Genomic DNA, 13,972 nt, shown 5'->3' on the forward strand with positions numbered 1-13,972 from the left:
CATGCCACAGAGCAACTAAGCCTGTTCACCACAAGCTAAGGGTTACTGAGCCCAGGCTCTAGAGCCCCCAGGCTGCAACTACTGAGCTCACGTGCTGCAGCTACTGAAGTACATGTGCCCTACAGCCTGTGCTCTGCAACCAAAAAGCCACCACAATGAGAAGCCCGTATGACCCAATGAAGAGTAGCACCTGCTCACTGCAACTAGAGAAAGCCCATGTGCAGCAACAAAGACCCAGCACAGCCAAAAAAATAAAATAATTATAAAAAAAAGTACTTAAAAGGTACAAAAAAAATTTTAAACCAATCTCAAAAACCTACACCAAATCTCATAGGATAAAATTTCATGAGAATGTCTAAGTCTTATGCTGAAATTCTAGAAAACCAAAGGAACAGCAATCTTTGGAGGAGTGACAACAACAGTTCATGCACAGGGTTTGGTCATTTTATAACTTAGGTTTCAGTTCAGTTGCTCAGTCGTGTCCGACTCTTTGCGACCCCATGAATCACAGCATGCCAGGCCTCCCTGTCCATCACCAACTCCTGGAGTTCACCCAGACTCACATCCATCGAGCCGGTGATGCCATCCAGCCATTTCATCCTCCGTCGTCCCCTTCTCCTCCTGCCTCCAATCCCTCCCAGCGTCAGAGTCTTTTTCAATGAGTCAACTCTTTGCATGAGGTGGCCAAAGTACTGGAGTTTCAGCTTCAGCATCATCCCTTCCAAAGAACACCCAGGGCTGATCTCCTTTAGAATGGACTGGTTGGATCTCCTTGCAGTCCAAGGGACTCTGAAGAGTCTTCTCCAACACCACAGTTCAAAAGCATCAATTCTTTGGTGCTCAGCTTTCTTCACAGTCCAACTCTCATATCCATACATGACCCCTCGAAAAACCATAGCCTTGACTAGACGGACCTTTGTTGGCAAAGTAATGTCTCTGCTTTTCAATATGCTATCTAGGTTGGTCATAACTTTTCCTTCAAGGAGTAAGCATCTTTTAATTTCATGGCTGCAGTCACCATCTGCAGTGATTTTGGAGCCCAAAAAAACAAAGTCTGACACTGTTTCCACTGTTTCCCCATCTATTTCCCATGAAGTGATGGGACCAGATGCCATGATCTTAGTTTTTTGAATGTTGAGCTTTAAGCCAACTTTTTCACTCTCCACTTTCACTTTGAGACTCAATAGTGTAATGGAGCAGCTTAAAAAAAAAAGTCATGGTATAATTTTAGATTGTACTTCATATGGTCCAGATTCAGGAATTATAGCTGCTCTTTCTAGTAGGATGCTGGAAATGGAAAAAACCTTAAGAGATTGGATCGTCAACTCTTTCATTTTACAGAGAAAGAAAACAAGACTGTAGGGGGAAATCTGTCCTTTCACAAACAAAAAGTTCAAAAGTTCTTCTCAAGTATATAAATAAATCCCTTTTCCTGTTTACACTACCACCATATGGATATTAATAAGCCAAGGCACAGGGCAACTCTATACTGTTCAGTGTTATCCTATACTAAGCACCCACCTCAGGCCTCACATCAAGCTCAGCAAAACCCTGTAAATATACAAATGAACCGGGCATGGTTCCCACTACAGCTTAATCTAATGATATCTTTATTCTTTCATTTATTTGTTCAAGTAACATTCACTGACATTTATTCTGTCACAGACATTTAAGAAACTGAGATGAGTAAGAGTTCCTCTTCTTAAAGATCTTACAGTCTAACAGAATCTAACTATTGGGCAGAGAACCAAGCTAGAAAAGATGACAACACAGGTTTGAATAAGAAGTATTAACAGAATGCTACTGGAGCACAGAAGAGGAACTTTTATTCCAGTCAAGGAAGGCTCTCCGGAAGTGATAACCACTTACCTTGAAGGACAAGTATTAAGTTGTCCAGTTAAAAAGAAGATACAGGCATTTCAGGTAGATGTCTACAAGTTTTAAATGGTATTTCAGGACTGAGTGCTTATAAGGCTAAGACAGGAAGTAAAACTAGTGAAACAGGCAATGGGCAGATCATGAAAACCCTTTTATCTCCTGCTAAAAAGTTTGAACTTTCTTTTAAAAGTAGAAGGAAAGCTTTAATAGATTTTAAGCAGGAGAGTGACATAGAAAGCTCTGTAGTTTAGAAAGATCATTCTAGCTACAGTTAGAAGTCAGAGGGGTTAGAGGATATAGAGAATAGGTAAAATAGATTGTTTTAACAGTCCCAGAGAGGAAACATGAAGATGTAAGCTAAAACAGTAGGAAGTTTGGGAAACAAGAAGATAATATATGTGAATGCAAGTGTAGACACGGTGTGCTGAAAACTATGTAACATTCCAAGTACTAAGTGAGCGCCAAATTCTGTCTTACAGGTATTATATGGCTTCAGTAGAAACTGTCTTCCTGTTCTCGTTTACATCTGCTGAAGACATGGTGACTTGGGAACCTGACTATAAAAGTCACGTACATATATAACAGTGTCTCACCGATGTACTCCTAACACCTAGAAGAAATAGTGAAGGAAAGCTAAAGGAAAAGTAATCAAATATACCTTCCCCGTGTTTCTGCTGTCCTTCCTTCACCTCTTTATACACACACATGACCACCATATTTTCAAAGCAAAAACACTTTAACTGTCCAAAGGGAATGCTAAAATGACAAGGAGTTAGGAGATTTAATTGCATGTGGTAATGGAAAGAGAATTCTTTAGGCTGGTGAAGACAGCTTAAGTATAAGCAAGCCTGACAACTAGAAGAGGAAATACAGGTATTTTTATGATGCAGTTACATCCTGATAAACCCAGCATAGGGTAAAAATATCCTAAGCCAAGGCTTCCCTGGTGGCTCAGTGGTAAAGAATCCATCTGCCAATGCAGGAGACGTGGGTTCGGTCGCTGATCCAGGAAGACCCCACATGCCACAGAACAGCTAAGCCTGTGCACCAGGGCTACTTGCTCTAGAGCTCATGAGCCACAGCTGCCGAGCTCATGTGTTGCAACTACTATAGCCTTCGCACCTACAGCCTGCGCTCCACAGTAAGAGAAGCTACCGCAATGAGAAGCCCATACACCAGAACTAGAGAGCAGCCCCCACTTGCTGCAGCAAAGAAAGCCCACACAGCAACGAAGACCTGGCACAGCCAAAAACAAATAAATAAAAACTGCGGGGGTGGGGCGGGGGGGGGGGATCCTAAGTCAAAAGTGCATTTGATATAGCTAACCGTTTGATATATCCAAACAACATCATTTGGCTGAGCCTACCTTAAATGTGCACAGAACACTTACATCAGCCTACGGCTGGGCAAAATCATCTAGCACAAAGCCCATTTTATAATGAAGTGCTGGATATCTTGTGGAATTTACTGAATACCATACTGAACATGAAAAACAATGGCTGCGTGGGTACAGAATCATTGTATCGGTTGTCTACACCCATGATCATGGGGCTGAGTGAGCCCTGTGGCTGCTGCCAGTGCCCAGCATCAGGAGGGAGTATGCACTGCCCGCCAGTAGCCTAGGAAAAGATCGAAATTCAGACACCGATTTCCACTGAGTGCATGTTGCTTTCATACCACTGTTGAAACTGAAAAGTCTATCAAGCCATCAGACAGTTGGGGACTGTCTGCATACTTGATCTTTGCCAGACAGAATTTGGCTGATGGGCATAAGTCACAAAGAGGCAACTTTCAGCTTAAAAAAGGACTCTACTACCAACAGAATGAATAGTCCACAGGTTGTATCTTCTACAATCGGAGACCTTCAAGCAAAAGGAGTAACTTCTGACAAGGGCAGGACTAAGTAAGAAGTTGGGTTGGTTAATAGGCAAGGTCCCTTTCAACTCTAAGAGCAATACAGAATATGCGATCAAGTTTAAGAATGGAAGAAATGAGAAATGTACTCAAGCACAATGAAGATTTACTTGAGTACTCTTAGAACTCTAGCACTAAGGAACCTAGTGATTTCAACTGAAACAGCAGAAACTTTTCAAACAAATCTTATATGGAACTCAACATATATAACATGTAATTTCAGTGTTTAATAGCATGAATCAATTTTACAGATTCAAATTTATATTACTTCTTTAAAGCCAAATGACTTAACCAATCAAGTAATTTTGATAGAAATTAGAGATTACTTAATTACAGTTATATCAGTCTCAGCATCTTGTTTATTTCTGTGCTGTATTTTACTGCAGGGAACCTTTTTTTTTTTTTAACTGCTTTATACAAACAGAAACAAATAGTAACAGTTTCAGAATGCCCCTAATCTCAACATATTATTCAAATAAATTGATACAAGAGCATGAAGGAATAACAGAAATATTGTTTCGAAGTTAAATGGCTTCCATATCTAAACACTATGTACATTCTTATAATATGTAGATATGATTAGAAAAGTGAGGCAAGGCGCATAGAAACTGGTAGTACACTAAGCCAGTATTACAACGTGATCACTTAATGACCGACATGTCACCCACTCACTATTACAACTGAACGTCTGAGACTTGCCTAATATTTATTAAGCACAGGACCCATGTTCTGCAGTGTGTTCTGCAATACTGTACACACTTGCTATTAGCAGAGGAAGGAAAAAAAAAAGACCAGACTAGAAGACGTAATCTTCACCTTTTTAATCAAGAATACATTCATAAGCACTATAAATATATACACAGAAATGGGGGAGAAACTTTATTCTGGTGATGTCCAACTGGCAGATAGTACATTAGAGTACACATGTAATTTTAAAATACATTTTAATAGATAAAATACATCTTAAAATTTAAATTAAAATGGGTTCAGAACCTCCAAAGTAATTCTGTGAAAGTTTTAGAATTCATATTCTCCAACTGAAAAAAACCACCACTCTAATTTTACGGATAAACTGAACATAGCATATTCCCAATATAACTAACAGGCACTAGAATCAAAGTTGTTTCATAAAAATAAAAAGCTTTTACAGTGTATTTTTCTTCTTTTTACTAAAACATAAAGGAGCACTTCAAAGATAGGGCTATGACTTGCAAATCCTATACTGGGCATAAACTTCTAAAATGTTAATCAACTAGTGGTTGAGAAATGCCATTACCATCATGCACAGAAAAATGAAAATGAAAGCATCAGCCTTCGCTTAAATAATATTTACTTTCTCATTGCATACGATATAGCATATAGGGCCAAATAACTCATGCCTGCCTACTCCTTTCTTTATAAGCTCAAACACAGGCTTACATATCAGGAAAGCCACTTTGGGCTACCTTCTAAAACACACTACTCCACAAGTGAACACATTTCTAAATGTCTGTTTGCTTTTGCTGATACAGATGCACACTGGGATCTGAATATTTAGTCATAAGCTTTTCTAAGACTTACTGGAAAAAGACACTGGGAATGACTGAATCTAATTCTGCCAAGCATTCATGAAATTCTAATAGTTTCCTAAGTAATAAGTCATCAAATCTGCATCTTAATTGTAAGATATAAAGTAACAGGTGTCTCAATAGGTTGGCTTACTGCCTTCAGGCAGTAGGCGGGTCACAAAGACAGTAAGTGCTAAAGGCACTGAGATCCGAGAGTGTACTCCAGCAAAAGCCGGACTGTATCAGTCCTCAACTGTGGAGACTTAGAATCTGCTCAACACAGGGCTGATCTCAGCACTGGGCATTTAGAAGCCAAAGGAATATAATGCAGCAAATAGTAATTCGGGAAGAAAGAGGGGTCTGCTACCACTCAAGAACAAAATGAATAAAATTTTAATATCAGGATCTGAATATTCACCTGGGGAAAAGAACAGCTAACTTCCTTGCATTGAACAGGATGCACGATGGCTTGGGTACACACTGTGTAAACTGTGTAGCTGCCTGAGGGGCAAAGGACAGTTTCAATCCTACCAAAGAGAACAGAGGCGTCCCTGTGTTCCCAGATGCACCTCAGCAGACAGCCTGCCACCCTTTCCTCTCACTGACCTCTTCTCCTCTGCCTTTCCTCACCCGAATAATTAACAAATCCACAAACTTCTCTAATCCCACATTTATACCGAGAGGAGGGTGACAGAGTTACTCTATGTTTTTGTTAAAAAAAAACAGATCCAAAAACTACTCTGAGACTGAGAAAGTAAGGAATGGAAGGGCTTGATTCTCTGGGGAAGGACACAAGTCAGCAGAGTTGCCACTTCCCTCAGCCTTGAGCCCAGACATCACCTCATCCTCCCAGCACCGCCTCGCCAGACAAGCCTCACAGAGCAAGAAAGGGCCCAGTCCTAAACTGGTCCCGGGGCAGCCTGGTTTCCTCAGCAGGTCCCCCACACACTCAGGTCTGATGGCCCACAGGCTGTGCTGGCCCTTTAAGGAAAGCAAGTGGGAAGACCTCTGTCATCCACCCCACCCTCAAAAGCCCCACAGCAGATTCCAAGAAGCACTGGGTGCCCGTTACCTGCTCTGCCTCTGGCGCATCTTTTCCAGTACAGAACACCGGCGACTCCAAGAACGTGAGTCAAAATAAAGATGGTTGGTGGCAAATAAGATGCATCTAAGAGAGGCATTTCCAGGCCCGTCCTTTCTCCTCCCCTGAGTTAGCCACAAGCCCACAGCGCGGCGCAGCCTCTAAATGCCTTTCTCCTGAGGTTACTGCCGTCCTGTACTATCAGCAGAGGCAGAGGCCCAGGCCCCGCTGCTCAGGGTTGTCAGAAACTTCCTGGCGGCTTCTCCCCCATCTCGCCTGTGTTTCAGCACGCAGTAGCAGACGGGACTAAAACTCTACAGTGTGTCTCAGACAAAGCCCAGGAAACAACTGGCCAGAGGGGGGAGGGGAGAGGGAAGGAGGAACCAGGAGAGCAAAAAGGGGCGGCTAAGCTGGTGCTGAGCTGACTCAAACTCTATCTTTGGCATCCTCTGTTCAGCTTAAACAAACAAGCCTCAGACCCTTCTACAAGATGGGAGGCTGTCAGAGGACGTCACACTCTTAACTTTCCATTCCCAGCCTGGCTGGGATGGAGCCAGAAGAAAAAAGTCACAGCAGCACCAGGGAACCACTAGCAGGGAGGAGGCAAAGTACAGAAGGATGTTTAAGTGTCCACAAGTTCCCTGGACAGTGGGTGGGCAATCCTTCCACACCCACAATCCGGGAGGGAGAGGCAAGGGATCCGAACATCACTACAGAGAGGATGACATGCAGGACAAGCTCCATGAAACAGACCTCGCATCAGGCATGCTGACGATCAGCGAGGAGAACAAAACTGCTCCACAAGTGTGTTTTCCAAAACTGAAAAACCTACCTGATTTCCATTTGCTGCCCAAGGGGACAGCAGGACGCTCAATGACAGCACAGAACAGTGCCTTTCAGGACACTAAGACCTGCTTGCAAATTAAAACCCGAAACGGACACTGTAGCAGCAACTGAAAACATTTTAATATTTACACACCTCTAGAATCACTAAAACCAAGCCCTGGCAAGACATAAAGCAACCAGAACTCTCATATATTGCTGGTGGGGATGAAATTGGCCACTCTGGAAATTACTCTAGAAAACAGTCATACACATACTAGAATGACCAGACAATATAAGTCCTAGGTATTGACTCAAGGAAGATGAAAGCATGTGTCCACGCAAAAACCTTCACCTTCATTCAAAATAACTAAAACCTGAAAACAACCCGAATGTCCGTCAACTGGTGAACGAATAATTTGTGGTGCATCCATACAAGGGACTACAACACAGCAATACAAAAGGGACATCCCCCTGATACACACAACAGCACGGATGAGCCTCCGGAGCATCAGGCTACATGAAAGAAGCCAACTATGAAAGCAAAACTCTTAAGAACAGAAACCAGATGAGTGGTTGCCAGGGGGATGGGGTGAGGGAAGGGAACAGAATACAAAGGAGGAACGCGAGAAATTTTTACAAGGTGATGGAAATGTTCTATATGCTGATGGTGATGATGGTTCCACTACTATTTACATTTGTCAAAACCCACAACATTGCAGACCTAAATGGATGGATTTTATCATATATAATCTATATTTTTAATTAATTTTTTATGTTGGCTGTGCTGGGTCTTCACTGAGGTGCTTGGGCTTTCTCTAGGTGCAGTTCATGGGCTTCTGTTGTCATGGAGCACGGGCTCTAGAAAGCGCAGGCTCAACAGTTGTGGCACGCAGGCTTCGTTGCCCCGTGGCATGTGGGATCTTAGTTCCCTGATCAGAGATCGAACCCATGTTCCCTACATTGGAAGGTGGATTCTTCACCACTGGCTCACCAGGGAAGTCCCTAAATTATATTTCAATAAACCTAAGAAACACATTCGAAGGCTAGAAAGAAGTCTGCACAATCCAAGCTGCACATGCAAAGTTCTTGCAGTGCCCCCTCTTTATCTACTTTCCTATGGAGAGATACTTTATAAAATGAAGTGTGGACACACAAAAACACAGACGACCCAACAGCCAAGAGTACATCTAACATCCAGGATCCTTCACTCAGAGAAGGGTTACAGCCTCTTTTTTCTATCAAACTGGCTCTTTATTTCTACAGTGCCTTTTAAACTACAGCATATAAACACGCTGTGTTACCACCAAAAAGTTTTAAAAATGCAAACTGCTTTAATATCTGTAAAGTTATCCCCTCTTTTTTTAATAAAAGGGAAGGGTTTTAATATTTGAACAATCTACTAACCAGAAAGGTTAATAAACGGCCTTTAATGGGGAACTAATACAATATGAATGCCTTAATCTGGTGTCAAGATCATCTACAATTTTATGCTAACCTATATTTCATTCATCAAATATTTATTATGTGCCATGCCCTGTTCTAGATACTGGTAACACAGTAGTGAATAAAGCAAAGATCTTGCCCTCATGGGACTCATATGCTAGTAGGAAGACAGAGGAAGACAGAAAATAAAGTAAATATATACCAAGGAGATGAAGAGGAGAAGGGAGAACCAGAGGGGAGATGTATACAGTTTTCTGTACAGAATGGTCAGGGAAGGCTTCTATAAGAAGATGACACTTGAGCAGACCTACAGATTACAAGCCAACAAGTCATATGGCTATCTAGAGCAAGGACGAGCCCAACAATGAAAAGAGCAAGTGCAAAGTCCCTGAGGCAGAAGTGGGCTTGATGTGTTCAGGGGACGTCAAGGAAACTTGAATGACGGAAGCTGAAAGCGAACAGGAATGTCAGGAGACGAGACCAGAGAAGGGGGTCGGATCATCACCTGTGTCTGTGTAGGCCATATGTAAAGACTCCAGGTTTTGTCCTAAGTGAAACAGAAAACCTTTAGAGGGTTTCCTGTGAGAGAGTGACAGGATTTAACCTGGGGCTTAAAAGGACCACTCCTGCTGCTGCATTGAGAACAGGCTATTGAGCGGCAAAAGCAGAAGCAGGGAAACTAGTTACAACGTGATCACAATGATCCAAGTGAAAACCAGCGCCTGGGAAACGATGCCTGAGATTAGGGTGCAGCGATGGAGACAGTAAGATACGATCATATTCTGGACAAATTAAAAAGAGACTCAGGACTTCCCTGGTGTTCCAGTGGCTGACTCTGCGCTCCCAATGCAGGATGCAGGAGTCCCAGTTTGATCCCCGGTCGGGGAACTAGACCCCACCCACCGCAACGAGGGCTTCACACGCTGCGGATGAGGATCCTCCATGCTGCAACGAAAATTCCTGCATGTTGTAACTTAGGAAAAAAAGATCCTGCATGCCCCAACCGAGACCCGACTGAGCCAAATAAATAAATAAATATTTGTAAAACGAAAAAAAAAAAAAAAAAAGAGTCATCAGGATCTGCTGATAGACTGGATGTGAGGTGAGCAAGTAAAGAACAGTTGGGAATGACTTCCAGGTTTGGGCCTGAGAAATTAAAAAGACAGAACTGCTATTTCCTAAGATGGGGAAGGCAGCCAGAGAAGCAGATGGTCTGCGGTTCAGTGGTGGTTGTAGTTGCTTGGGAGGGGGGTGTTTTTTTTTGTTTTTAGTGAGGGGTAGGGGTAGGAATTCCATTTTGGATATATTAACTTTGAAATGCCTAGTAGACATTTTAGTGGAATTTTGAATATGCAATTGAATGTATGAACCCAGAATTCTGGGAGAGACCCAGGATACTGTTTTACAGTCAAGAAACTACATGAGATCACTTAGGCAGTAACTTGTTCAAGTCATTTTGCCCATGGTCACAAAGTAAGAGGATGAACTGGCATCTGAACTTTTATCTGTCTGATTTCAAATCAATTTATTTTAAGCACACTATCTCCTCTTGCTGAAAAGTTCTGGAAAAATCAGTATGCTAATTTGAAGCTAAACAATTCTAGATATTTATATATTTAGAATACTTCCTCTTTGTAAGACAGAGCCTATAAAGAGCTCTACCCAGCTCTAAAGAGAGAAGCTCAATTTCAACACAAAATGTTACAGAGCTACTGCTGTCTGTGCCACCACTGTATAACACTTCTTTGCAATCTTTTAAGTATCTTCACCAAATTTTCATTTTCTAATATGAAAGCCATTTCTCTTCCTTACATTGCTACCTGAAGCCTTTGCAAGGCTGTCTTAATTGGAAAATCATGTATCATGCTTGTGCCATTCAAAAACACCTAGGAAATTTGAAGGGAAAAAAATTCAAGGACTCAAATAGCAAGATACATTCTGAATCTACTGTTATCAGAGAAGATAATGGAAAGTATCCAACTTAATTTATTCTTCGTAGATTTTTCTAAGATAACACGCTATACCTTGGATACACCATTTTTCTACATATCACAAGTCAAAAGTTTGTTTCTAGCTTTTGTGTATATATATGTACATATGCACGTTTGAAGGAAGGAAAAAGGGCAGAGAAATTGCCTTGTGAAAATAACGTTTTCACTCAGAAAAACTAAGATGGATCTGTGTGTTGTCACAGGAAGTGGTTAGAAGCTGGCAAGGGGAGTGGCTAGTTTTCGTTTTAGAGATCATTTATGACACAAAGAATAGGCCATTTAAAGACATATTCAGCACCCTCCAGGATACCCTTTGCTAACAGCCAATGGAAAAGGCCCCCAAACCAGCAAAAAACCTTGTAGAAGCAACACTCTGAACTTCATTAAGACTTGAGACCTGTCTTTCTATCAGATTACTTCACTCACAAGGATTTAGGGTTGGTCACCCACAACTGTTACCCACAGAAATCTTGAAACAGGGCAACAGCCCCAAATCACATCAGTATCTGTGACTGAGATGAAAGCAAGCCTGTGAGAAGGGAGGCTGTATGTTTTATATGAACTGTCATGGAGTATACCTGGTCTCAAAAATAACTGATATCTACCAGCATCAGCACTTTAGCAGATACAGACTGGAAATATAAGACCCATTTAAAAGAGTGAAATCTAGAAAAATAATGTTTACAAAAAGAGACTTAAAAAAAAAATCAAATACAATTTAAGATTAAAATTTTGGTGGAGAGACTACCATATGACTAATAGGATTAGAAACCTTGGGTTTCTGGAAATGGGAGGTCCAGGCATCAAATCCTGGCCTTGAATGCCTGTCACCTGTGTTCTCCCATTGAGTCCAGAAGGCAAAGGACGTGGGCTTCATAGAAGCTAATTAGGAGACATCTATAACTCCGATCTCTAAGATTTAGGAATATGGTATTGAGACAATAAACATGCAAAGGTTCAGAATGTCTACAAAGAATTTTCTACATACCCAAGAGTCACTGAACACAATAAAGGCAGGAAAATATCCACATTTCTTGCTCAATAACCTAGATGCCATGATTATTTTAGCAGCATGGTGATTACAGGCCCAATCTGAAACCAGACTGTGCTGTGCTCCATCATGTCCAACTCTTTGCAACCCCATGGGCTTTAGTCTGCCTACTTGAGTTCAAATCCAGACTCTACTATATATGGTACATTAGCACCTGAGGGCAAGTTACGTAAGTGACTTCAAGGAACCTCAATCTCATCTGTAAAATGATGATAATAATAGAACCTGTCCCACAGAGCTGTAGTGAAGATTAATGAGTTAAGGCATTGACGGTGTTTAGATTGTGCCAGGCACACAGTATGTGCTCAATAAATACAATACTATCTGTAATTATCATTATTTGGTGGGACAGCAAAAAAACTATTTAATACATGTGATCACAAGACTTCTGAATAGGTCTTCTCTGGCGGTCCAGCGGTTCAGAATTCACTTGCCAATGCAGGGGACACAGGTTCGATCCCTGGCCTGGGAAGATTCCACAGGTGGTAGGGCAGCTAAGCCCGAGAGCCACAACTACTGAGTCCAAGCTTTAGAGCCCACATTCCACAACAAGAGAAGCCTGCAGGCTGCAGCTAGAGAGTAGCCCCTGCTGGCTGCAGCCAGAGAAAACCCAAGCACAGTAACCAAGACCCAGCGTAGCCCCAATAATAAATTAATTACTTAATTAAAAAAAAATAATAAGAAGAAGAAGAAACACCAGGCAGTTCCCTGGTGTCCTACTGGTTAGGATTCCAAGTTTCCATTGCCTTGACCCAGGTTCAATTTCTGGTCAGGGAATTGAGATTTTTGCAAGCTGCAAGGTGCAGCCAAAAAAAAAAAAAAAGACACCTGAATACTGCTCAGACTATACAAAACCTTGGTAAACTGATCACTTACCTAACCTATCACCAAAACTACCAAATCTAATTTTCCTAATCCCAGTCTCCAACCTGCTGACCCTGTCCTCATCCACTGTGAGATTAATCTCCCTGAAGCATGCATAATGCCTGGTTTGTCTTAAATGCTCAATAAATACTCATCTGTCATTTAATTCTATATTGCATTTCTCACAGTGAGCAAGTTAAAAACTCTGGCTTTACAATGTTTCCTTCACTTACCCGGGCATGTATTTCCTTCCCATTTCCAGAAGTCAAAGTCCCACTCCTGTGGATCAGCTGAAGCCAGTCTTTTCACAGAATTCTCCGTGGTGACTCCCTCCATCCCCGTTAGAAGTAAACAACTTCTGTGCACTTACAATGTATAGGCTTCCCTCTTATGACATCCAGCACTTTCTACTTTATAATATGGCTGCGTATATATTTTCACTAAAGCCTTTGAAGCTGAAGTCTCTCTCCTATATAAAATCTCATCACTAAAGAACTACTCAGGAAATGAGTGAATTATGAATGAATGCATGAATGGATGAAAAGGGCAAGAGGATCTAAAGAGCACTGTGAGGGCCACGAATAAAGGGGGAACATACTGGAAAAAGCAAGACTGGACCCGACCAGTCATCAAGATTCCCAAAATACAACGTCTATTTTCACCACAAAAACACGCCAGAGAGCAAGTGCCCAGAAAACTGTTCATCTTACGGCAGGAATAACTCAGCATGCTCCTCCTCTCAATAGGCCCAGCAGATGACATACACTAACAAAGGAGCCGAGACACTTTTAACAGTGAACTTCCAAATCTACCTGAGAGATTATGAGGAAAAAGTTAATTTATTGATTCACAAACTCCACTTCTACAAGTCTCTCGAGATATGAATTCTATCTAGCAGCCAAACTCTCCTCAAGCCCCATTCTCTTCTCTCTTTCCAGAACTCTAACACAATCTTTAGTCAAACCTAGACCCAAAATCTGACTTCATGGTTTCTAGCTGTATCTTTGGACCAACTACTCAATCTCTTTCATTCTCAAATTCCCTGTCTGTAAAATGGGGATAATAAAATTACCTCTTCACAGTGTTCCAGTGAGGATTAGGTAAGAAAAATGCATGGACTATTCGGCACTCAGTAAGCACTATGTATGTTAGTGCTTAATGAGCGCCGAAGAGTCCATGTATTTTTCTCACCTTCATTGATGTTAACTATTGTTATCATTGTTCCTGCAATAGAACACTTGTTCATGTGCTCATGACTCAGACGTGTCCAACTCTTTGCGACCCCATGGGCTGCAGCCCACCAGGCTCCTCTGTCCATGGAAATTTCCTGGCAGGAATGTTGGAGTGGGTTGCCATTTCCTCCTCCAGGGCATCTTCC

The 13,972-nt window shown here is 41.8% G+C and overlaps 1 protein-coding gene across 2 annotated transcripts in view; it reads right to left on the minus strand.

Moving 5' to 3' along the window:
* MACF1 (microtubule actin crosslinking factor 1) overlaps positions 1-13,972 on the minus strand; it is a 340,095-nt gene that overhangs the window by 230,312 nt on the left and 95,811 nt on the right. Inside the window, exon 1 of one of the 2 annotated variants that reach the window (XM_068966664.1) lies at positions 6,412-6,520. The exons of the other annotated variant lie outside the window; for it this stretch is intronic. Coding sequence (XP_068822765.1) covers positions 6,412-6,520 — 109 coding nt within the window. Of the gene's footprint in view, positions 1-6,411; positions 6,521-13,972 lie in introns of those variants that run through there. 2 annotated transcript variants of the gene reach the window in all.

Source organism: Capricornis sumatraensis, chromosome 2 (genome assembly GCF_032405125.1).
Source record: "Capricornis sumatraensis isolate serow.1 chromosome 2, serow.2, whole genome shotgun sequence".
NCBI classification, from domain to species: Eukaryota; Metazoa; Chordata; class Mammalia; order Artiodactyla; family Bovidae; genus Capricornis; species Capricornis sumatraensis.